At 30.5% G+C, this 27,580-nt stretch overlaps 1 protein-coding gene across 2 annotated transcripts in view; it reads left to right on the top strand.

Moving 5' to 3' along the window:
• Positions 1–27,580, top strand: part of nAChRalpha7 (nicotinic Acetylcholine Receptor alpha7) — a 78,882-nt gene that overhangs the window by 9,971 nt on the left and 41,331 nt on the right. Inside the window, exons 1-4 of one of the 2 annotated variants that reach the window (XM_076405005.1) lie at positions 1,036–1,165; positions 1,730–1,841; positions 20,362–20,501; positions 22,394–22,438. In XM_076405005.1, coding sequence (XP_076261120.1) covers positions 1,769–1,841; positions 20,362–20,501; positions 22,394–22,438 — 258 coding nt within the window. In that variant the 5' untranslated portion in view covers positions 1,036–1,165; positions 1,730–1,768. Of the gene's footprint in view, positions 1–1,035; positions 1,166–1,729; positions 1,842–20,361; positions 20,502–22,393; positions 22,439–27,580 lie in introns of those variants that run through there. The other variant, XM_076405006.1, reaches the window with a different exon arrangement.

Raw genomic sequence — 27,580 nt, 5'->3', positions numbered from 1 at the left:
ATGTCAAAATGGTGTAATGGTGCCGCATTTAACGTTGACATTTTACCCATTTTAATTTATTTTAGCTTTAATATGTAACAACATTCTAATATAAATAAATTAATGAAACAAATAAGTTATACAATATAATTTATTTTAGCGTTATAGTACTTTTAACGCATATCTATGCACATAAGTATTTAACACTCTACGATACGATTTTTTACAGTTATCCTATATTAATTATATACTCAGTTTAAGTTGTTTCCACTCTGTTTTAGTATAGTTATCACTGAATCATAATCCCACTTCCAGAAAGTTTTATTCATTCACTGTCACATTTTGAGCCACTACTCAAGTCAATAACTAAGCTGTAAATTTCTAATCTAACACCAGTTCACAATTCCACCATTTGTCAGTGCCTTCTTCTGTGTGTTGGATACAGTTTATTAAAGAAGCAAACTGCCAAAACAACGTTTGCCGGTTTATAACCTCTTTTGTACCGAATGACTTTTGCAGGCTGATTCGGTTACATGTTCGAACTTATCAGACAGCGTTCTATCTCCTACTAACTGGAGTAAATCGAGAAAGAAAATGTTGTCTGGTATTAAAACGAATTTACAAATTACAATAGGCAATACATCTTTATGACGTAAGTTCACCGCTGCTATTGGTAGATTATAGTTAGATATCGAAGTATATGTCTTCAATATTTCAATTCTTATATACACGAAATAATTCGATTTATTAAACCTTATGTTAAGTAGGAACTATGTAATTTTTGATTTATTAATCAATTATTCAAAATATCAAATTCTGGGATGTTGATGTTTCGCCAGATGAATACCAGAACTGTAAATACCTTTGGTTTGGATAAATCTACTTTTGTATTCACCCTTATATATCTCTCGAGTGCGACATAAACAGAGGGTTAATGGTCACGTCGTATCTTGATTCGGAGTGGTGTAGTCCTCTCTTACGGAGCATCTGGCTACTACCCGTGTCGCTAAACCCAAGCGAAATATAGGAGAGAAGTAAAAGTTGAAAATTGCAGCAGTGTTCATCTGATACGCCGTGGAGCAGATTAGACTCGCTAACGCTATGGCTTTGGCTTTAATTCACATATGTGTGCACTCATAGTATAGAATGATTTTAATCTAAATATCTGTCGGCATCTTAAATTTCGGTATATAACGCGTCATAATATCCTGAAAAACAAAATATGCATGTATATATATTAGTGATCTGATTTTTGTTTTGTCATTCCATAATAGAGAAGCATCGAATTCTACATTTTATTTTGGAGTCTATGTTCTTGTTATCGTTACACATTTCTGTATTTTTATTTTTCAAATGTCCTTGTTTTTAAAATAAAAAGTGAAATGATAAATATAAAGGTAAGGTAATAAGTATTTTATTATTTTGTTCATCACTACTGCAAGAGTTCTAATTATTATTAAATATTTTAACGAAATAATTGTTAATTATTTGATTTTATTCTCTATTATGTAATACTTCAGAACAGATACACTAGATGTATAGATGCAAAACTAAACCTAAAACTGTTCAAGATTTAAACAAAACGTGTCTAAACGTACGTAACTAAAAAGCAAACGAAAACACTTTAAAAATAAACATAAATACAAACTTAAAAAAACATAAAGCAACAAAAAATATGAGACTTAACTAAAAACAAATCTATAAAGAAAACAAATTAAATAAATAAGGTAAAAAAGTTGTAACATTTTAGCCTCAAGATATCTTCTGTATTTCATCTGTTGTCATCGATATGAAGCAATTTTTCCACTATCAACCGTTGGCTATGATTGTTTTTCTACAAATATGTCTTTTTCTACCAAATGGTACGACTATGATTTATATATTTATATATACATATATTTATTTCTTATGCAAATATAGATTTCGTATGATTGTAGTATTTTGGTATAGATATTAACCTTTTCCCCATATATAAATTTAAGCTAGTAGTTTATCCTATGTTGTACATAGTAGATGTAGAATGGTAAATAAATCCTATTGTCGCTATTAAAGTTGTTTGTTGTAGTTATTGTTTTATTTTGTATAGTGCTTTTCAGGCAGATAAAATATGTTATCACTAAAAATATATATTTCACTCCATCTTCTCCAGAAGTTCGGGTTGTTCAACAATAATACTTTTATATATTAAAATTTCACTTCCTTTTTTAATTACTTATTCAAGTTTCTGTTTAATTTTAACATAATTTACTTTAATATATTCAAAAATGTTGATTTAAAGTTGTTATTAATATTATTTATGTTTATATATGCTTTCGTTATATACAATTTTATTTATTTTTCTAAGAATATATTGAAATTTAAATATATTTTCTCGCTTTTATTATTTTATATATTTTGTTGTTCAAAATTTCCTTTAAGTTAAAAGACATATATTGCAATTTATATAGTTTTTAATAATTTTATATATTTCTGTTAAATACAATTTTTTCTTATTGTCTTATCTTGTAACAAATTCTATTAATAAAAGTGTATGATATTTAGTGAAACAAATATTAGTGTCAATTTTATTACTCTATATAAATGTCTTCTAAATTCAATTCATTTTTTCAACATTTTCCTTTTTTTTTTTGTTCAAAATATATTTTATTTACAAAATTTGCCGTCTAATATTTTAGAGGTGATCTACTTTACGATTACTAAATTTAATGGACTATCATATATTATAAATAAATTGTAATGCGAGTTTAAGATAATTATTTGTTCTTAAATTATTTCTTTACTAAAATTAATACAATTCATATTTTTAATAATTTATATTATAATTTTATTTCTGGAATTTAAACTTTTTCTAATAACATGATTTAAATTAAATTAAGAAGAAGAAGAAGGCTTATCGAGTTATATTATTGAATTGAGTTAATATTTGAAATAAAGAAGATCAATAAAAATTATCAGCAATGGTTCAAGCTTTTTTAATTTCAATTGAAAAACGACTATAGCAGTAAAATAAATTATATCTTCTAAAGATCGAAATATTTTTTAGTAATATATTTCAAAATATTGCTGTGAACCTTTCTGAACAAATGCGCTTCTGGTGAAGAATTTTTATGCCTCATTATACACTATAATATTTTTTGACTACTTGCATAGATTTGTGAAAATAATTGATAGACCAAATCTATACAAACCTGAAGAATTATCATAACTTAATTTATAATTTTCAGTCATGTTTTCCAAAAAAAACGGATTTTTTTAATTCGTTTCATTTGTTTCTTAATCAAACAAAAAATAAGTGAAGATGGAGTGAATTTACGGACACATGTGGTATGAGCATGGCTTGGAGACAAGTTAAATATATTGTAGTATTTAAGATCACATATAGAAACAGGATTAAATGTTTTAAAAAAATCAGGTAAATTACTTCGGTAAAGATTTACACAATATTCTGTTAAATAAATATAATAATTTGTGAAATATGTATTCCAAGGATAATGGAAGTTGGTTAAAATGGTTAATTTTTTTTTGTATTTATTCATATACGGTTCAAATACTAAACAATGATCTATGAGTCATTTTATTTGATATTTTGCCACTTTTCTGACAAAACCATAATTTCATTTTTATAGAACAACTTTAACTTTTCTAGGCGAAAAACTGATCCAAGTGATCTTCACGAGTCTCCTTTGGAGAGGCTTACATTATTAAGAGAGGTTACAGAGACCGGAAATAATTATTTTCGCTTTCAAAAAACAATTAGGATCACCTTCCTTGACGTCAATGAGGGTTCTGCAACTATTTGAGAAACTTTTTCTGATCTCAGTTCTTTTTCGATCAATTTTTCACTGTTAAAAATTATGAATATATTGATGTGGAATCCAAGTATAAAGCATCTTTCGATATCCATTCTTATGTAAATTATTCAAAATTATTTTATGGTCGATGTTTTATTCCATAGTGTTGTGTTGACAGATGAGATATGTCGATTTATCTCGATATTTTAACTACATTTTGGCGAGCAGGTTTATCTTTAATATCGAAATTGCCGGAACAAAAACAAGCAAACCAATTCTATTACTGGAGTTCACTTAAGCACTTATCGCTATAAAGACATGATTATCTATGAGCCAAAAAAGCAAAATATGACGAATTGGACTTAAAACTAATGACCTTTCTAGCGTGCTATTCTGCATTGGTTAAGTTTTACTAAATATATGCGACTTTAAAACCACTTATTAATAAAAACCGCCATTTTTCCCGAGTTATATATATTTATATACATTTTTGTTATTATTTCATCGTTTAATTTAATTCGTTATATAATTTATAAAAAGAACGATAATTATTTTTAGTGACGTGATAAGTAAAGATGGTAAGTATATGTAATATGTAAGCTAACTTTTAATATAAAATGCATGACTATTAAGTAATGTTACTAAATATTTATAATCGTATATTGGTGGTTATTAATATTATTATAGTATTTTAATAATAAATAGGTATTAGTATATAATAATAATGTGTCATGTGGATTAAACGTTATTCTATGTTTTGCGAACAGTACTGATATTTTATTAAAATCCTCAGAACTGGATCCATCATAAAATTCCCTATTTTCTCCTGCAGATGTTATCGATTAAAAAATCACCATACGGAAAAGCCACACAGGAATATATAACGTTTGGTTTTTCTTTATTTTCTATGTTGTGTATTCCGATGACGTACGTTTTGGCAATTCTCAATTTAAATATTTTATAACGAACGACGCGTATTATTTTATTTATAGTTAAATATATTTGATGAATGAAAAAGTAATTGAAATTTTTTAAATAAACGATCAATTCTCTTGTCATTCATTTATATCATTCAATATATTATTTTGTTGACTTTTTTGTAGAACCATTTATCTTTTGCCTCAGAATAGGCCTCAGTTTCAGCGATAATCTCTTCATTCGAGCGACATTTCTTACCAGTGAGTATTTTTCTGAGGCCAGCGAACATCCAGGGTTACATAGTCGCTGAGAGCCAAATATGGCGAATACGATGGATGTGGGATCAATTCGAAGTTCAATTCATGTAGTTTTGCCATTGTTTTGATTAACTTTGAACCGGTGCGTTGTTTTGATGAAACATATTTTTTTTCTTTCCCATACGCTGTCGTTTCTTTGCAATTTCGGAATTCAAACGCTATATAATATTCACTGTTGATGGTATTTTCTTTCTCAACATAGTCTATAAACATTACACCACGCATATCACAAAATATCGAGGCCACAAACTTTCCAGCCGATTGTTGTGATTTCGGGCGCTTTGAACGAGTTTCACCAGTTTCTGTCCGCTCAGATGACGATCGTTTTGATTCCGGAGTGAAGTGATGGATCCATATTTCATCCATTGTTACATACTACTTCTCAGAATCATCAGTCAACACGTTTTTGGTCAACAGTGAGCGGCACCTACTTTGAACAGAATTTTCTCCTAGTAAAATTCTCATGCAATATAAAGCCCACACGTTCTTTTGATATGCTTATGATGGTTAGCTAACTCACGAAACTTCATTGTCCGATTATTATAATCGATTTTGTGGATTTTTTAAATGTTTTCTGGTGTTACCACCTCATTTGGACGTCCACTGCGTTCTGCATCATCGATGTCTCTACGACCACGTTTGAAATCAGCAAACCAACGTTTTATTGTTCTTTCCGATGGAGCGGAGTCGTTGTAAAACTTTTGAAGCCATTGTCTCGCTTGAACGGTATTATTTCTCATCAAGAAGCAGTCTAAAATTAAAACACGATATTGTTTTTCATCCACTGTTTTGAAAATAACAAAAGTAGTGACACTTTTAGCACAATAACTCAAAATCTTATGAGTAGACTATCATGAAATTTTAACAGTTTACTGTTGAAGGTTTAGTACCAACTCAAAAAGTAGTGATTACAATAACACTAACGCCATCTATGTGTGAGGGCTGGAACTTTTCGGCCCATGGGTTTGTATGATCAAACATGGTTTTATTTTCGTTAATTTATAAGTGCGGATGAACCAACACTTTCTCTTTATAATTGTGGTCTATGTTTTTTGAGGTCTATGTTTATTATTTCATTCTCCAGTTCGTTCTCTATGATTTTAATCTACATTTTTTGGGACCGATCATTGTATTCAATATCCGCTCTTCATTCGAATGGGCGTTTTGGGATCTGTTCTTTAATTGCGTATTGGTACCATCAATAAAAATCGGCGAACTGTGGTAGTTTTAAATAGGCCAGAAAAAGTATTAAATCTCTTCGATCAGGCTAGACTTATTGAATCATATTAATACATATAACACGAACCAATAAGATACATTTATTAACTAAATTAGCTTGGCATAAAATATTGGACATCTTCGAAATGCTTTCTGTAAATTTATATTTATTTAATTATTTATTCCTATAAGCAAAATATATTTACACTTAATGATACTCCTGTCCAGAATCTTTCAGATCTCAATTCCATTTGTCTATAAGTCATTCATCAGTTATCAGTACCATTCTAATGTACTAAAGAGAAAAATATGTTTTTCAATTTTTGCAAAGAATTTTAACTTCCATGAAATGACTTATTGTATTTCTTTCCTCATTCAATTTAGAAATTTTACGTAAACAGATATCTTTTGATTTTGGAGATTATCCTTCTATGTTGTAAAAATAATCATACATAATATAATATAAACACATGTTTTACATAAATTATTTTATTGACTATCTATTTTAATTATTGATTATCACAAATATGTAGCGGTTTGACCTCTTCTTTTGGAATTTGACATAAGGTCAGGCCAATGAACAAATTAACAAAAAAAAACAAGGATGTTTTTTGCAAAAGGGCATTTTTCAGTAACCTTTAACCCATCGTTCATTATTTTAAGTCACCAATGAACCATTAAAATCTGCCTTTTTGTGTGTTAACATTTGTGTTTTTACGTGTAAACATTTATTTTTATATTTTAGTATTTCTAAAATTGTCATTATATGAAATTATTTTTGATTCATTATTTGTTTTAAAATTGTTGAAATTTTCTTTTGTTCATTCATATAACTGGTTAAATCTTTTTGATTATTAAATTGTTTATAATATCACAGTTGACTAATAAACATTTCAAATAGGCGTACTTCAATATTACAAAAGCATAAAGCATAATCTCTTAGTTTTTATAGTGACTCTACTTGCTTCTTCATGTGGGTTTTGAACTACGGGCATCAAGTCCATGGCGAGTTAAACTTAAGACACCATCCAAGAATATATCCGGTTTTACAGGTCTAGCCTAGTTACCAGTAAATACAAATGCATTCCAGCAATCGATACCAAGTCAAATTAACGACTAATATTAAAAGGTTAAAATTAATTATGATTGATTTCTCATAACTAACTAAATTTTAAATAATTGGTGTGATATTGAATTGAATTTTTTGAATACATAATACATTTGTTAATTTATTATTTTTACGAATAATTACGAAAATAATGTATTTAATTCTTATACCTTTTCGTGGTACTGTTCTACTTAATGAAGTCCAAAATATATTTCTTTTAAAATATTTAAAATTCAACTTCATCTTCACAAAAAAGGCAACTGCAGAAACAAATTTTAAAATAATGTGAGCACTAAGGCTCAACTTATTTGCCTTCCCATTTACTGCCTACTCATCCAGAAAATGTCCTGATGTTGAAACATTCAATTTAATCTCATAGTATCGAAAGTGTTTAATTTGAATGATTTGAAAGTGTTATTTGTTGTTTCAAACAATAATTGAATTATATTCAGTTTGAGTAAATACAGCAATAATTATAATATATAATTTGAGCTTTTAATATATCATTTGGCATATTAATATTATCGAAAAGAGAACATAGATCTGTCAAATAGTGTGTATTAAAGAAGTAGAGTTCTAAATGAAGTTACTTAGGATAGTTAGGAAAAATAATAAGGAAATAAAAGGAAAAATAAAAAGGAAAAATAATAAGGAAAAATAAATAAATCTATTTAATAACATTTCATTTTAATATGTCACCTAAATAGATGTTATAAAAATACATTTATTTGAAATTTTAAAGCATTGAACGCATTAGAGAAATTTTGCCATAAAATACCTTACTCGAACTTTGGATTAATTTCTTTTTGTCCCTAAATGAACCTGAACAAAATTAGGTTTTCCTTTATAAGCAACTGTACTAAACAGGAGAAATTAATTAAATATTTGATACTGTTGAGAAATTACACCATTATTAACAAATAAAAATACTTACGAATGTTTCTTTGTACGATTAACATTTTCTATAATAATTATTACATTACAATTGTATTTCGCAATTCTTGTTTTCTTAAAGTTGTGTATTAATGGAGCTATGTCTATATTATTTAAATAGCAGAATTACAATTATATTTTGAATATGATAAAGATTTTTTAATAATTCTGATAATGATTTTGTTAAATGAGTAACGTATACATAAATTTGATTATATGCTATGAATATATAAAATAATTAGATCTATTAGGCATTTGAAATAAATCCTAACGTTTCTTGATTAAAACAATTTAATATTATAAATATTGGACATCACTAGCTACTACTTTTTTCATCTTTTGGATATGATATAAATTCTTCGATAAACACATCTCGTCTTTATATGTTATCCATGAAATGAATCTTTTCTTATATAAATCAAATGTACACATATTAGCAGTTTTTTTTAATAAAAAAACCGTTTAAAAAACTGAATTAATTTGATAGATAATAGCTTAAAAAGTGTTAAAATAAAACCACAAATTAGTTAGTAGCTTAACTTAAAATATGTTAAATTATATGCAAAATGACTTAGAATATACTGTATTTTGGAGATAAATAATACTTTAACAGATATTAACTTCTGCTTTATCATTTTTCTGACGATATATATATATATATATATATATATATATATATATATATATATATATATACCCTGTTACTGTTAATTTCAGATCTTGCTTCCATTAGCTCTAATACACGAGTTGAACTCAATATATATATATATATATATATATATATATATATATATATATAAACACAATTTTAATATATCCCCGAGTCGCAATTATTTGTGCGTTTCTTGACGTAAAAATTAATTTATTTGAGCCCTCAGTCAGTTTCTTGTCATTTCCAAATGAAACTGAACAAAATTAGCTTTTATTTTATAAACAACGATATTAAAAAGGGGGAAATTAATGAAATGTTTGATAATGTAGAGAAATTACACTAATATTAACAAACAAGGGTGTAGAAGAATATCTCTTTGTACGATTAAAACTCTCTGTAATAATTACATTTTTGTGATAATTACGGACCTACCATCTTTGACAAAAACATTGTTAGCATTATATTTGAGTATTTGCTTTCGATCTAATTAATAATTCATTATCATAATTTATTAATTAATTATAATATTTATAACGTTGTTTTTAATAATTTTGAAAAATCTATCTTAGCTTTCAGCTTAAACAGTGTAATTTAATTTAAGTTAGTCATATGTGCAGAATTTTAAATTAAAAATAAAAGTTACAGTTAATTTTAATATATATCATATACCGCGGAGAATATCTTTTTTTTTTTGTTATGATACAATATGTTGTTTTACCTTTTCATGTTCTTGATTTGACTTTATTTGCGGCGTCTTTAGATAAAAAATAATGTATTTGAGCCTTGGGTCAATTTTTTGTCGTGTGTAAATAAAACGGCACAAAAACGGGGTTTCCTTTATAAACAAGGATATTAAAAAGAAAAAAATGAAATAAAAATAAGAAATTTACAAAATATTTGATGCTACATAAGAATAACACCACTGTTCAGAAATGAAGAAAGAATTGTTAGGATTTGCTCACTTGTCTTCTGTTTTTGTGTTTTGTATATTAGTCATGCTTTGTCTAAAATGTTTTTGTCTAGCTGCGTATATATTTTAAAGCAGTTTAAACGTTTTTGGTGAAGGCAAATATTGCCATGTATTCCTTCAGTTCCTGTAATAACATTGTACAACAACACATTGGTAAAGATAGTGTCTAAGCCTTTCTGTAATACTCTACTATAAATCTTTTTGGGGCTAAATTGTTTTTTACTCTACTCTTTTTTGCCAGTTAGTCAGTATTGTATTAAGTCAGTATATAACGTGTTTCCATAGTGCTTTGATGGTACACTTGATTGATGGTTTATAGTTTTATAGATTGAACTCTGCAGAGGCTACTTATAGTGACATAACTTGGAGCTTTAGTTGTGCTAGCGTTATATCTGATTCATATTTTTTTATAAAAAAATACCTGTTATTTTTTGAAAATGATAAATGGGAAATTAATATAGAGTTTTTCAATTGAGACCGGTCTAATTAGCAATCTATAGCGACCATGTTCTTTTGGGAGCGTCTGTTTAACCTCTTGTGACAATTTACATATTACAGTAAGTTACACAAATGAGCATAATATTTCTAATATAGTATGTAACGTTGACAATGCTTCGAATAACTATGGATTGACTATGTATCATATTGATATTGGATTTCTTTGTGCAACCCATTTACATTATTTTTAATTTTATTCACCATCTCTTGGTCTTAATGGTCTTGTTCTTATTCGGAAGTGATGAACAAAAATGTAGGATTTGAGAATTTGTTTGTTTTTTCGAGTCCCTGGTGCCATAATTTATCAAAGCCTTAGGGCACGACTACAAAATATAGTTGAACAAATTTGCCTCTTTTTTTCAAACATTTTCTCTCTTACATCTGTAACAAGATGTACTTCAATTGTCGAGTGTTTAATTCTAAATCCAAACTGATGAACCAGGATGAGTTGATTTTCTTTACTTGATAAAAATCATTTTATACGAAGGAATTTTTGGATGAGAAAAGTCAAGTTTGGAGAGAATTTGTGAGTAAAATAACTTAACTTTTCCTTATTGTTAACAGTTTACTGTTTAATACATAACAAATTTACGAACTACGCGGATAAAATATTGCTTGAAGAAAACCTATCTATATTATTAGTCACATTATATTGGTAACAAATAAAGTTCTTACAATTGCTTTCAATTATTTTAAAACGACGTAAAAGAAAAAATGAATTAATGATATACTTATTCAACAAAATATATTTTAAAACGTGTATCAATAAGCTGTTTGAATATTAATATTTTGTTGCACAAAAGAAGAAAATCGAATTTATACATCGTTCTTGCGACTTTTCGTATTGACTGTTTATTTTCTTTTTTTAGACACGTGTCCGCTGATGTATAAAGATCTGTATTACTGTTAAAGTACAATAATAGAACGAATCGTTAGGCAACCATTTAACGATAATACCCCTTAACAAGCAACACAAACTAGCGAAGTTACATACGAGTATATCCAAATCTTTTTTTAATTGGAAAATTATAAATGATTTAAAAATATGTTTCTAATTATTTGGTATTTCGTTAGTTTAATACATTCTAATAGGCAATGATGGTTATATGTAGCAACTATATATAGATAAGGGTCTCTATTCTTACCATTTTGCTCTGCAATTATATTGTAGCGCATATATGGCACGCTCAATAGCAGTAACTGAGTATTGTTAATTAATAATAGTCATCCAATTACTTATGTGCTATAGCGTTCAAGTTGTTGCCAAGCTCTACTCAAAATTGTTAATTAATTTCTGAGATATAAATATTTTATATAATTGTTATAAAAATTTTTTTGTAATTGCTGAGGCGAAATGGAGAAATCAGAGACTTACCAGGCAGTACATTTTACGAACTGCATAGTTTCAGTCAGTTTCAATACACGTATTCTAATGATCTTTTAATTGATGGAGCTCATCACAATAATGGTTTTCCAAAGATATAAAATTAGTATCGGATTTTGGATTGCACTGTTGACCTATGTTGACCCACTGGTGGCCTATACAATTATTGAACAGTGTTAGGGGTCGTATTAATTGAGATATCTGTGATATAAGACTAGGAATTTAGGAAATAAAAGTCGTTGTATTAGGAAAATAAAATAAATGTCCTTCAAGTCCTGTCAATCATTAAGTAATATTGTACCTATAATGCCATATTTACCAGACTTTTTTTGATTATTATTTATTCCAATTGGTGCCGCATGAGTTGACACTTCAATGACGAAACACTTCTCTTAAAAGAAATTCAAATGTTATCAAAAGATGTGAAACGACGCTAGGTTGTTCTCAACTTTTACGAACTCTTTTTAAAAGTTATCAGTTATAAAAAAAATTTGCTAAATAAAAATTGTTAAATTTTGCTATATAATATAAACAATATAATTTGGTACTAAATGTTCGATACACTATAATCTTATTTGTTTTTTTTTTTGGACAGTAACTTTTTGGCATTATCACTTACATTATTATTTATATAATATAGGAAATATTGTTCAAGCTTTTATGTTTTTTTCTATTATTTCTCTTGTGATGTTGTCCTCAATATGTACTACCTTAACATATGTTTTGTTTGTATGTCTCTTCAGTGTATGATTGTATGTTTCAATAAAGATCTGTCAACTTTGGGGCTTCAGGTCATAATAAACAACATTAAATTATCCCAATAAAAACATAACAAAAATTTCAAATCTTATTTTTTTTTGTATAAAGCAATATTTGAACATAGATATTAAATATGTATCAATCCACATGAAGACAGAATGAGTCAACTTATTCTTAAATTAACATGGAGCTGACTTTTGCTGTTTGATTTTAAGGAATCTTTTACAGAAACCCGTCTAGCATTTTCGAAAATTTATGGTGATATTGCTTGGTCATATTTCAATTGTCGGTTTTGGGTTTAACAATTTTAGAGTAGTGATGTTGTTATCAATGAGCAAGAACGGTCTGGAGAACCAACAAAATTTGAAAATGATGAATTGTAAGACTTGTTGAATGAAAGTCCTGTTCAAATTCACGAATTTTGAGATAGTTTAGCAGTTGGTGAAGTAGCTGTTTCCATGCGTTGGGTATTATGATCATTTTTTAACTTGGTACTCAAAGGTATTGATGAGATAAAGTAGAATATTATATATTAATAAAAGTATTTTCTATAAGTTTCTGTAACTTTTTCCCATCTTTCTGGAAACATGGCGATAACTATGATGTTGGTTTGTTAGGGATTCAATTATCGATACATTTTTAAATTTCTTAACCATATTGAAACCAAGCCATGATGCATTGAACTGAACAAATGTTAATTAGAGGTATTATATCTTGTAAGTAATATAGAACTGGTTGTTGCAGAACTTCTCATTTGCGCAGCAGCAGCGCGTCTTTTACAATTCTCGCAACATCCAGCTAAGTCATTGTCATGCAAGAGGATGATTTTTTGCAACAATATGTTGTTCAATTTATTCAAATGGCGTCGGTGATATTGCTAAAAATGTCATTCGGTTTTAGCATCTCGTAATACACTACACCGTACTCATCACACCATTTATTGAATATTTCGCTTCGGCGTCCAGTTTACCCATGAATCTTTGCGTTTGGAATTATAATAGCAGGCAACGCTTTTGTCTGCTATTATAATATAAACAACAAATTATTAATTATAAACAACGCTTTAGCCATTTTCTCCTCTTTTACTACAGATTCATTAACTGCTAAGATGCCTGAAAATACTTTGAGAGTTTCAGTTGGGGTTTCGTCTAAGTCCCGCAATTTATTACCTTAGAGCCTTTTTGGTCTTTCAGGCCGTTCTTTGTCATTGACATCAGAACCAACAATTGGGATATAACGGAGTAGTACCAGCATGAATTCTTTATGTTTATAGTGTCGGGCTTCAAACAAAACAAAAGCAGTTTGAATTTTGAGCGATTAACGATTCTGCTATTAACGTTTATATACAATGGAAAAGTGTTTCATATAGAGAAATGTTAAAACCATTGAATTTAGTAGTTAACTTGATTAAATACTTTGTTTGCGATTAAATTAAATTTGTTTTAATTATATAGAGTATGTAATTTCAGATATATTTATTGTAAATGGCTTAAAATTAATTGACAGAATCTCACTAGAAGAATATGAAAATAGAATGTTAAATATTTTAAAAAATCTGTATCAAATCTGTCTTTATCTATAAAAATGTTTAAACCGTACATATGTCCAGATTCTAATAAAATTGAACTGGAAAATGTCCTTTACAAGGTTAAACTCGAAATTATTTCTCGATTATCATTGGTTTTATCTTGATAAAATCGATCGAACTTTAAGTTCGTTGTTACGCGAAATGTTTTAAAGCTTTCAGTATAAATAGAGTTTCTCATAATAGGCTCTCTTTTCATTTCGTTTTAAAACTATATTCGTTTTAATGGGGAACGGCAACAGAAAGTTTCCATATTGTTAGGTTTCTTTCCGCCATTCAGATTTACGTCGAAATTATATAGATATTTTCACCGTGTTATATGGTTCCATTGTATGTATTTAGATAAACAGAGTATAGATATATTATTACAATACAAATTATTTCTACTCGTATAATAATATATTAAGTACGTGGTAATACTTCATATCGAAAAAGCATTTATGTTTTCACACAATAGTAATTTCTACTGAATGCTTTGCTAATAATTAGATAATACGTTTCACTAATCTAATAAATTTTATTATACTCGCTGTCATTTTAGGTTATGTTCATGGCAAAATAATAACATTCATTGAGCAACTTGTGGCGACTGCCACGACCCTTTAGGCCACCCTGAATTCACCACCAGCAAGTACAAAGGTTGGCAACGCCGGTGGATTGGTACCGTGCAGTTCCAGGCGATAAAAGACCATCACGACGACGTCTCGTTCTCTTTTCTTTTCTCCATCCCCTTGTAATAGTACCACTTCCACAGCGCTACCGTACTTCCTCTACCTAACCTAATATCCTTTCAATTCTCCCGTTGACCACATGTATCATTTAGCATTGAAATAAACAGTATTTCTTCAACCAGTGTCTTCAGTTCTCGTGCAAATTCCTTCCAAAAATAGTAGTGAGTGTTCTGATAAATAATCATAGCGGTAGCCACACATTTCGACCGAGTGACCGACCCGACGAACGTTCGTTCCTACAATTGGTGCCCCCGACGTGTTTAAAGTGTCTAACAGGTAAATCAGTTCAACATAAGCCACTCGACAGGTGCTTGACACGTGCATCGAAGAACTGCCGTGGAACGTACCTCTATGTGATGCAGGTTCCGGAGTTCACCCGCATTCACGCAAACAAACGCCCGGGGACTGCTGTTGAGATGGGGATCCCAACCTGAGCGGGGAGTTTTACGAGATCAGCTGCCATCGGAGTTGTAGCAGGACGTCGTTCGTCTTGGGGCGTTTAGCTTGTTTGAGGGTACCTATAAGTATGTTGATGGTATACATGATGGGATTCTGTGGTTTTCGTCCATCAGGCTAGTCTCGTGGGATGTCGTCGACTATGTGATGTTGATAGGTTCCATCATCCTATCCTTCCATGCACGTGTCAAGCACCTGTCGAGTGGCCTATGTTGAACTGGTTTACCTGTTTGGCACTTTGAACACGTCGGGGTCACCAATTGTAGGAAGCTTCGTCAGGTTAGTCAGTCGGTCGAAATGTGTGGCTGCCGCTGCGATTTTTTGTCAGAACACTCACTATTATTTTTAGAAGGAATTTGCACGAGAACTGAAAACACTGGTTGAAGAAATACTGTTTATTTCAATGTTAAATGATACATGTGGTCGACGGGAGAATTGAAAGAATATTAGGTTAGGCAGAGAAAGTACGGTAGCGCTGTGGAAGTGGTACAAGGGGATGGAGAAAAGAAAAGAGAACGAGACGTCGTCGTGATGGTCTTTTATCGCCTGGAACTGCACGGTACCAATCCACCGGCGTTGCCAACCTTTGTACTTGCTGGTGGTGAATTCGTGGTGGCCTAAAGGGTCGTGGCAGTCGCCACAAACTATTAGACTCCAGTCCTCCTACTGTTGCGATAGCCGCAGGTTCGAATCCTGCTGGGAGGCATGGTCGTAAATTTATGTTTGTGATTGTTTAAAATTTGTGAATGTTCTAGGCAAGAGTGTAAAATCCGACAAGGAAAATGATCTCAGTGACGCCACTAACCAGGCTGGGTAAGACCGGATGTCTTCTGGAATGATTTCTAAAGTTGGTCACTCGCCAGTAAGTAGGCTTTAATGCCGAGTACCGTGGTTCGGAGTTCATGTTAAACTGTAGGTCGTCCAGTCCAGATAAACCCATAGTTGGTAAAAGGAGACTTTAAAACATATAAAAAAAATATTATTTTGTATTTAAATTAAATGAATTATGATTTTTTTCAACATTGTATCTATGTTGAATTAAAGAACATTTAAATATATCAGGTGTATCGGAAAGTCATTATCGTTTTTAGAAAAAAAATACGCAATTTTCAAGAAAATGGAAAAATTTATTTACTCAAAATATTGATTCCTTCATTTGAATTTAGACATTTTGTCTATCTTTCAGACAATTTATCGATGCCACCTCAAAACTGTTCATTGAGCAAAAACCATTTTCTAAATTCTTCGAAATTGCCGAATTTTTGCTCTATAAGCACGTCCCCTATTGATGCGAAAAGTTGATAATCGGATGGGGTAAGGTCTGGAAAGTAGAGCGGGTGTGATAACATGTCCCATCCAAGTACTTTCAACTCTTTCTTGACCAGTTTTGCTTTATGAGACAGGGCGTTATCGTACTGTACAATCACTTTACCGTGTCTTTGGCCTCTTCTTGACGTTTTTCGATCATTGCATGGTTCAAATTGACCATTTAATGTCGGTAGAGATCACTATTAATTGTTTCACCAGGTTTAGCTATTCGAAGCACAAACACCTTTGAAGTAGTATTTTACAGATGATTTTACGATTTTCCCATCTTTTGGATTTTCCCTATTGCTCATAATCGGTCGCTAATCGTTTCGTGGGCCACATTTAACGCTTCTGCCAATTGTTTAGATTGGGTCTTCATCCAATAACTCTTGTAGTTTCTCATCTTCAAACTTTTTCGGTCTACCAGAACGTTCTTTGTCTTGCACATCGAAATCACCACTGTTGAATTTTCGAAACCATTCCTCACATGTTTTAAGGTTAGAGCATGCTCATCGTGAGTTTCATTAATAATTGTTTTTTAATGAAGTTTCTCTCTAATGCCACATCCTGAAAACTTCATTCAGGCAATGTCACTTTCTGAGTTACTATTTAAGTCACTAACTATACTGTTAATTTGCAATCTATCAAACACTTGTTCACGATTCCACCATTTGTGAACTCTCTCTATGTATCTGGTTTCGAGTTAATCCAGACCAATGGTATTACTGCCGATAATGCGTCTTTCCAGATATCGAAATCATACATCATTTCACATATCATTATTGCATTGTATATCCTTTTCGACCTCGACGATCTCCACATGTAATTATTCCTTGCCATATCCCACATCAGTTCGATTGGATTGAATATGCAGTGTTAGGGAGGAATACGTAATAGTAATTTGAAATAGTTCACTCTTTGACATAGTATCTTCAAATCTAATGCCTTTGTCGATCTACTTGTTGGAATCATTTTCGTCAGTATGTTATGGTATGGTGCATTGTCCATAACAGTAACTGATAGTTTCTCCAACAACAGCTAATTTTCATTTGGTTGCAAAAACACGTTATGGTCAATTTCTCTATGAGAGTCGCGTTTGTTTACCTGTTTTTGTCATACATACCTGTTTCCAGCATGAACAATAATATATCGGCAATTAGTTATTAAAAAATATTATGACTGACAAAATCTAATCAAATTATATTCTCATTTTTACATTTTTGTTTGAAATAATTGTAACAAATTATGTTTATATCGGAAACAACTATTCACTGTTTTTATACATTTCATAAATTTGATCTTGAATAGAAATAACATCAAAGTGATCTTGGTTCGTATGTGGACGCTTTTTTATTCGATGAATCCAACATTACGTTGTTTTTAATTTTTTTTACACAGTCACTAAGATTCAGCGCAACTGCAACACGTTAAAAGTATTTCCAATAAAATCGTAGCTACTTAATATTTAATAATATCAATACTTACCTTTCTAACGCACTTTACTGGCAATAACGGGCCCCCGATCATCTCGTTCCTGTTTTAATTAAGTGATTAGAGACGCAATCTGTTTCTGATATAGTCATATTTATTAGCAGCAATTTAACATTTCCTAAAAGAAGTAAAGCCCCAAAACAATATTATCACTAATGTTTTGCAGAATTTTACAAATATTTGACAACCACGCGAATTTTATAGACTCATTTAGTTACATGTTCGAAGTCAGCAGAGAGATCTCCTTTTAACTAGAATAAAATGAGAAGAAAAATACTGTCTGATTTTAATAAGAATTTACAAGCTGCAATTACAATACATTCTAACTCGTCATAGCGTGAATTGACTGTTATTTTGTATTCACTATGGGTTTAGCTCCTTTAGGATTGGTATCACTAGAAATTAATATATATAGAAAACAATTTCAATTGAACAAGAAACCAAAAGCATATTTCTGCTATCCTCCAAAAGATGGAATCAGTAAGTTAAAAAATCGCTGGAATAAGTTCGATGCTATGATATTGAGTAATTAGAACATATTTGTAATTTATTTGAAACAATAAAATCGTGTTTTTTATTGATAAATCAAAACTATGGAACAACTTCAAAACAAAATCGATGTAATAAATGAAATATAACATGAGTGCTTTTTCTGTGCTATTTTAGTCCTTAATATAATTCATAAAATTTAAAAATAGTTTATCGACTAAATCTACGAAAGCTATCTTAATGGATAATTGTGATAAATATAACTTTTATCATATTATTAAATATATTATGTTATCCTTTTTTCATATTTTATAGTTTCTTTCTTTACTAATAAGGTTTATATCCAAATGGTTTCTTTACCTATATAATATTTAATAATACAACTTTGTTACATAACATAAACAACATATTTTATATTTATTTATAAAATATATACCATAACAATATCCAAATGAAGAATATCAATAAAGAACATTAAATAAATTATTCATGTAATACGAAATAACATTTTCGTATTTTTTTATAGGATTTGATTTATTTTTGAACGGATAAACGGAATATATAAGTGTATTATTATGTTATATAAAGTAATTGAAAATATTTTTTATTTAAATACTAAGATATTTATTAAAGAAATATTGGTTACTACTATTGTAGATTTATGTTGTTGTAATTTATTGATGTATTAATAAACTCACTTATGATTTTAAAGAAAAAAACATCATCTATTTAAAGACTGCCTTATTCAATTTCTTTCTGGATGTCATTAATTACTGTAAAATCGGGCTCTTTAAAAATAAGCAACTCTGAGTTATTATAAAGTTGTCTCAAACTTTTAAAAGTTTTCGTGTAGTCTGTTTTAGATAAGCTATGGAATATGGATCTTAAGACGGTTATATAATGTTTATGTAATCTTAAAATAGAGTATCGCTGAAACTGAAAATAAGAATAGTGTTTTACTTTGGAAATTACGATCTCATCCTGAATGAAACATGAATGAACATTCAGCTGATGAATAGTAGAAAAATTCGATGAGGTGCTATGGAACTAATTATCAATCATAAAACATTTCTGAAATATATACATAAGAATGGATACCAAAAGAAGCTCTATAGTTGAATTCGACTTGAAGTAATAGTGAGAATTTTAATAGTTAGAGTTTCCATTTGTAAATTATTACTGAAACAAAACCTAGTCGTGCCATTTTTTGAAAGGAATTATTACAGATGGTGAAAAGTAGGTTACTAATACGATAATAAAATACCAAAAAGCGATCGTGGTCAAAGCTCAGAGAAGCTTCACAACCACTTCCAAAGCTAGCATTATCATCTACAAAGGTAATTTTAAGGGTCTATTCGAAGCTAAGGTAAGTTTCTATAAGTCATGATAGCTCATACCATTACCATTATAATTAAGTATAGTTTAAAGTTTAGCTATATAGATACTTAAGTGTTAAATAATAGATAAAATATAATCTCATATTTTAAAAATTGTTTGATTTTTTCTTATTTGTATTATCAAGCTAGTTTATTTTTTCAAAGTATTTCAAAATGCCATTTTACCCATTATTTTTTGAAGATTTCGTTTACATTTTTGCATTTGATTGTCCAAAGTAGATAGAAGGATCAACAATCTATAAAAAGATTTAGTTTTTTAGATTACTTAGTTTAATGTTGTTGCATATAATGCACGAATATGATTGTGACTTTAATATCGATTGAATGAGAGAATCATATGTTTGTTGTCGGATTTATTTAATAATTATTTGTTTCAGATTCTTGGGCAGGTTACTATGAAAAAAAGCTTCTGCATAAATTGCTAGATACTTACAACGTTTTGGAACGCCCTGTTGCCAATGAATCGGATCCACTTCAGCTGAGTTTTGGAATAACTCTAATGCAGATAATCGATGTTGTAAGTTTTTCATTTACTGTTCTGTCTTCCTCTTTATTCTGTTACTGAGCATTATTCTCAAAAATGCAGTATTTATCCTTCAGCTTTTTTATTTCGCGTGTAAATCGCATTTAATATGAACAACAAAAATTCCTGGATAAATGTGGACGTATTTTGTAGTACATACAAATTAAATTGGAATCATTTATATTACACTAAATCATGTTATCAATCATTCACCCATTTTCATCTTCAACAAATTGTCGTATTATTTTCGAATTTACTTATTACAATTTAATTTTGTTATTATAAAAATCTGAGTATCAGCTGTTCTCAGCATCGGTGATTGATTAAATTAGAGTAATTTTCGGGGGAAGACTGCGTTCCATTTTAAATTTAATATAAAAGTTCTGTAGTAGCTAAAAGTGATACGTTTTTAATACTACCGATCACACTTTTGCAATACGCTGCTGGTTTTTATTTGATATAAAATTGATAGAATATAAAAATGTGACACTTTTTTCGAAATTTCATTTAAATATTCTTGTAAAATTGTTATTGGTTTTAGGATTTCAGAAACTGTCTATAGCGTATTTTACAACATCGAGTATTTTAACGAAACATTTCTGGGTAAATTTATTTCATTTTAAAATAAAAATATTTTATCTAATATAATTATATATATTGTAATATAAACATGTTCCTCAACTGTGCCCTGATTGTCGCATCTTAAACGGATGACATTTCTAATATGATCTCGGAGAGAAATATGCAGAATTTGCCTTAACGATCGCATTTGAAAGACTTCTCGAACTTACATGTCAGACTATAACAGAGTCCAAATCGTGGAACAGAATGTACAGAAGAACTGATAAGATAAACGTTCGAAAAAGGCAGATTTTAGTCCTGATTGTAATACCTCTTCTTTGCCACACGCATTATCTTAGAGAACCAAAAGCTACTATAGATGCTTTTTTTTCTCCTTTATTACTGACCCCCAAGCACTTGAATTGCTACACTTGTTCCAACTGGATCCCGTTGACAATTACAATAGCAGGCAATCCGTCAATTGTCAGGACTTAGGTCTTTTCTTCATTAATTCTCAAGCCAAGCCAGGTTCTGCGGTACGAACTACATAATAAAGAATGCCAGAAGCTTCAACATACGTATCAGCAATCAGCGATCATCAGCAAACGTCAGTTCGGTCAACCGAGTCATATTTAATGTTTTTTTAACTTTTCGCATAATTACATCCAATAATATGTTGATAAAAATGAAATAGGTTTAACATACATTGGATATTTAGGGACTGTAAATTCATTTTAAGAGATATTCTTTTTATAAATTAAAAAAATTATTTTTAAAAATATGTGCCTTGTTATTGCACTTATTGTTGTTGTATTGGGATCTAGGATCCAAGATCTCGTAATAAACATATTTTATTTTATTTTATAGATACTCCTATGACTTCTATTTCCAAATAATCACTTACAAACTCAACTTGGGCCAGCAAAGTTCGTTTTCTTAAAGCATTAAAGAAATATGTTTTATGTTTCAACAAGAACTTTAAAGCTTCAGTTGTAGATTCTTTTCCATTATGTAGTATAGTAAGATCCATTTAATACTATCAAAAAACTGTATAGACTGGAGAACTGATAGCTGTTGTTTTCTTTTACTGTTTGTTATTTATGCTTAAACTATTCGTACGTACTCACTCATGTCATCGTCTAAAAATTGGCAATAACTTATGCAAGGCGCTAATAAAACATTGAAAATTAATAGAATAATCTAGTGAACATTAATTTTAGAAAAATATTAATTAATTGCTTATAACTTATAAAATATTTGATTCAATAATTACAATTAAACTAATCCCAAGGGTGAAATAGCTTATTTGTGTTCATTTGTTTCAGGATGAAAAGAATCAATTACTCATTACCAATATTTGGCTGAAGTTGGTAAGTTTACTTAATTATAATTAATTATTAATTTTTATTTGCATCTTTGATTAATGTACCTATGGATAAAATATATTTTTTAAATTAATTCATGAGTTCAGTTCCAACCTTCGTAGGGTGAAGACGTATTTTCAATACGGTCCAAGCTATAAAAAGATACCTTTCTTTAAAAAAAACCCAGTATTTTATTACGGTTATTTAATCGAGTGTTAAAAACGCATAACAGATGCGGCTATCCGTCTCTCAGTGGACCTAAAGTGTAGTGAATACGTGTTTACGTGACCAGACAAAAGGACTGCATCTCATTTTTATTAGTGTTTAAAATTATTTCATCTTATTTTACAACAGTCCTTTTGAAATTCATTTATAGTATTTATAGTAAAAAAACTAGTGCTAAAATAACGTAAGTGAAAAATGAAGTGCGTGAAATAAACAATGTATTTATTTTATTTTTTTATCCTCTAGAAGTAAATTAAATAAAATATTAAAAATTAAAAAATGGCAAACCATAGCGATTCAACCAAATCACCTGCACACTTTGATATAAGATTAGAACAAACAGCAATAACGCAAACTCCACCATCAGAATGGACTACAGTCATTAACAAAAAACGATTGAGAAGTCCAGAAGAAGAAATCGCGAGGAAAGAAACAAGAATCAGTGACTATTGGTTGCAAAAACCGATAGAGACAAAAAACAGTTTTAGCAACCTGTCGGAAGAAATTGAAGAGAACATACAACCAAGCCCTGAAAAAGTTGTTCCCAAACCACCACCAATAACAGTCTATAAGGTAGGAATAATAAAAAACATCCATGACTTATTGAAAACCATTACTACGAACTACACAATTAAAACAGTGAGCTATGAAACAATTAAAATCCAATTGTTCGAAGCTGATCACTTTAAAGTTCTTATAAAAGAATTAGATGAAAGAAACACCCAATACCATACATTCAGGCCAAAATCCGAGAGAACATTTAAATTCGTATTAAAAGGTTTACATCACGGGACGGACTTTAACACCATCAAGGTAGCACTAGCTGAAAAAGGCCACGTGGTCGTAAATATTCACAATATATGACATCACACGACAAAAAAACCTCTGCCTATGTTTTATATAGACATAAAACCTAATGGAAATAATAAGGCGGTGTATGAAATCACCAAATTGGAAAATAATATTATTAAATGCGAACCACCACATATAAAAAGAATTATACCACAATGCACAAGGTGTCAAGCGCACGGGCACACAAAGACTTACTGTCGCAAATCATATAAATGCGTAAAATGTGCAGGAGAACATAAGACAGGAGATTGTACTCGTAAAGTTCGCGATGAGAAAGTGAAATGTGTTAACTGTAACGGAAATCATCCAGCGAACTACAAGGGTTGCGCAGTTCACAAGCAACTACAGCAGAAACTCTATCCTGCCTTAAGGGAAAAAAGGAATCAACAAAAACAATCCACTACTACCAATCTACCACTACCCACCAGAACAAGTCAACCAGACATAACTTATGCCCAAATAGTTGAAAATGGTTCGGCACAAAAACGAGAGACAATATCTCAACCTACTGAAACTAGCAACATCTCAAGATTAGAAAATATGATGGCCAAACTAATGGATCAAATGAGTACGATGCTTGGTCTACTCACAACCGTCGTAAGCAAACTTGCCTAATGCCTGAAACCAGTAGCTACAAAATCGCCGTCTGGAATGCCAATGGGCTCCAACAACACGCCAGGGAACTAAAAATCTTCGTAAATGAACAAAATATTGACGTTATGATGGTTTCCGAAACACACTTTACGGACAAGAATTATCTGAAAGTTCCTAAATATAAGCTTTATCATACAAATCACCCTGATGATAAAGCACATGGAGGTACAGCCATAATAATTCGAGATGATATAAAGCATTTCGAAAAAGAAAAATTCCGCAAAGACTACCTGCAAGCCACCACTATAACCATAGAGGAAGCCCATGGACCATTAACAATTTCTTCGATTTATTGCCCACCCAAACATAACAACAAGGCAGAACAATTTCAAGAATTCTTCAGTACGCTAGGTAATAGATTTATAGCAGGAGGAGATTATAATGCAAAACATTTAATGTGGGGTTCAAGAATAATAACCTCAAAAGGTAGAGAACTGCTCAAAGCCATAAGGAAAGATAACTTACAACATATCTCTACTGGTGAACCAACATATTGGCCTTCAGACAGAAATAAAAAACCAGATACAATAGATTTCTGTATTACAAAAAATATTGATCCAAAAAAATGTCAGGCAGAATCATGTTTCGACCTGTCTTCTGATCATTCACCAATAATAGTAACAATTTCTTCAAAAATTACCATCAAAGATAAACCCCCTTCTCTGTGCAATAATAGAACTAACTGGCCCTCATTTAGAGAAAACTTAGACCAAAATATCTCCCTAAACTTACCGTTACAAACTGAAATGGATATAGAAACAGCAGCAATAAATCTTACAAAAAATATACAGGAGGCAGCATATTCCGCGACTCCCAACAGTGAAACATTTCCAAGAAAAAATACACATATATCATGTACAATACAGAAAAAGATAGCAGAAAAAAGAAAGTTACGACGAAATTGGCAACAGCAAAGGACTGAAGAGAATAAAAGAAAATTTAATAGGGCCATAAAAGAGCTGAGAGATCTAATCCAAATTGAACAAAACCAAGGCATTCAAGAATACCTAGAAAACTTGACATCAACTGAGGCTACAGACTATTCGTTGTGGAAAGCAACAAAAAAGCTTAGGAGATCCCAGCAGCATAACCCACCTATTAAAACAAGCGAAAATAATTGGGCGAGAAGCAATAAAGAGAAGGCCGACATTTTCTCAAAACACTTAAAAAATGTTTTTAAACCTTTCCAGTCTCAGCTACATAAAGATGACGAAAATAAAATTACTAGCTTTCTAGATTCGCCATTTCAAATGGATTTACCGCACGAGAAATTAACGGTCAAAAAAGTTAAACATACAATAATGAGAGAGATTAATATTAAAAAAGCTCCTGGTTATGACTTAATTACTGGCAAAATTTTAAAAGAATTATCAGAAAAGGCTATAAAACTATTAACATATATATTTAATGCTATGCTACGAATTAATTACTTCCCTAGTATCTGGAAAGTAGTTAAAATATTAATGATACTTAAACCAGGAAAAATACCAGAAGATGTGACCTCCTACCGACCTATAAGTTTATTACCAATAATATCGAAAGTTTTCGAGAAATTATACATAAAAAAACTAAACTATATAATAGAAAAAAGAAAAATTATTCCAGAACATCAGTTTGGCTTTCGCAATAAGCATGGGACTATAGAACAAGTGCATAGACTTGTAAACCAAATAAACGCTGACCTAAATGCCAAAAGATATTGTTCGGCTGCTTTCCTAGACATATCTCAGGCTTTTGACAAAGTATGGCATACGGGCTTGCAGGTTAAACTAAAGAAACTTCTCCCTCATCCGGACTATCAGCTACTAAAATCGTATCTCACTGACAGACATTTTATTGTAAATTAAGGCGATGAACATACCGAATTACATCCCATATATTCAGGAGTTCCGCAAGGTAGTGTACTGGGTCCAGTACTGTATCTTCTGTATACGGCTGATCTGCCCACCACAAAAATAACTACTGTGGCAACATATGCAGACGATACAGCAATCTTAGCATCCCATGAAGATCCAGTCACAGCATCAATAAACCTACAAACCCACCTGGAGCAAATACAATTATGGTTGAAGACATGGCGCATTAAAGCCAATGAATCAAAATCTACGCATATAACGTTTACCCTGCGTAGAAGAACATGTCCACCAGTAAATATCAATCATCGTCAACTCCCCCAAGCAGAGCATGTTAAATATCTTGGTATGCATTTAGATCGACGCCTAACCTGGAAGAAGCACATACTCTCTAAACGGAAACAACTAGGACTAAAATTATATCAAATGTATTGGCTCATTGGGCGCAAATCCAAGTTATCATTAGATAACAAGGTATTGCTGTATGAGTCTATACTCAAGCCCATTTGGACATATGGAATTCAACTATGGGGTACCACTAGCAAATCTAATATATCCATCATTCAACGGTTCCAAAATAAGGTGTTGCGTGCCATTGTTGATGCTCCGTACTATATTTCAAATAAAGTGATACAACGCGATATTCCTCTAGAACCTATAACGAGTGTAATCCAACGTGTTTGTGTGAAGTACTTCGAAAGAGTGTCAGTGCATCCCAATGTACTCGCTAATCAGCTAAATATGCGACGTGATAGTGAAGTGCGTAGACTAAAACGTTTAACACCACCTGATCTGATTACTGGACATATGTAGAATTTAGAATAAGCATTAGAATAAGACTAATAAGACTAATTAATTAAGACAATATTTTATACAGAAGATTGCTTAATGAAGTGATCTTCTACATGCCATGTATATATAATATAAACAGAAGAAATACTTATTGCCAATAGGGCAGATTGTGGACTCACGAAGAGTAATAAAAAAAAAATTAATTCATGAATTGGACATTAATAATTTTAAAAAACTAAGATCAAATTATAGAGTAGGGAAAAATTTATTTCAGTTTTTAATTTTTTTAAGTGAATGTGTGTATTTACATAAACTTCCAACATTCGTCGATATGTGTCGTTTTAGTCGATGACCTTTTTCCACTTTCCTAGCCAAACAACAGCCACAACTGTGTATTAAAGAATGTTATCCACTTTGTCAACGATTAGTCAACTTGGACAAGGTTCACCTTAGACATCTCTGGAATGAAAATGCAAATCCAATTTACTATTCTTTTGATATTGGCATTCACTTAAGCTTTGACCGCCATGCATAAACATCACACAATTTTCGGTGAATATGCGCTAGATTTTTTTCGTCATGTTTTTTTTATTTCTGGAATCTCCATTTCGTAATATCTTTAATTAAATAACTTATACGCTTTAGTATGGCTTCGCTAAGTAAGTAAATGATCCGGTGAATTCTATATTACCTGCATCTTACACATGGGCTAAAAAGTCACGAACCTAGAACGTACGAACGTTTTGTAGAACGATTTATGTTTTGCTTCAAA

This window comes from Rhynchophorus ferrugineus, unplaced genomic scaffold (genome assembly GCF_030347505.1).
Source record: "Rhynchophorus ferrugineus isolate W39M unplaced genomic scaffold, kcgeb_rfMv2 rfM5, whole genome shotgun sequence".
NCBI lineage: Eukaryota > Metazoa > Arthropoda > Insecta > Coleoptera > Curculionidae > Rhynchophorus > Rhynchophorus ferrugineus.
Note: the sequence above shows the minus strand (reverse complement) of the source record. Positions and strands in the feature narration are given on the sequence as shown.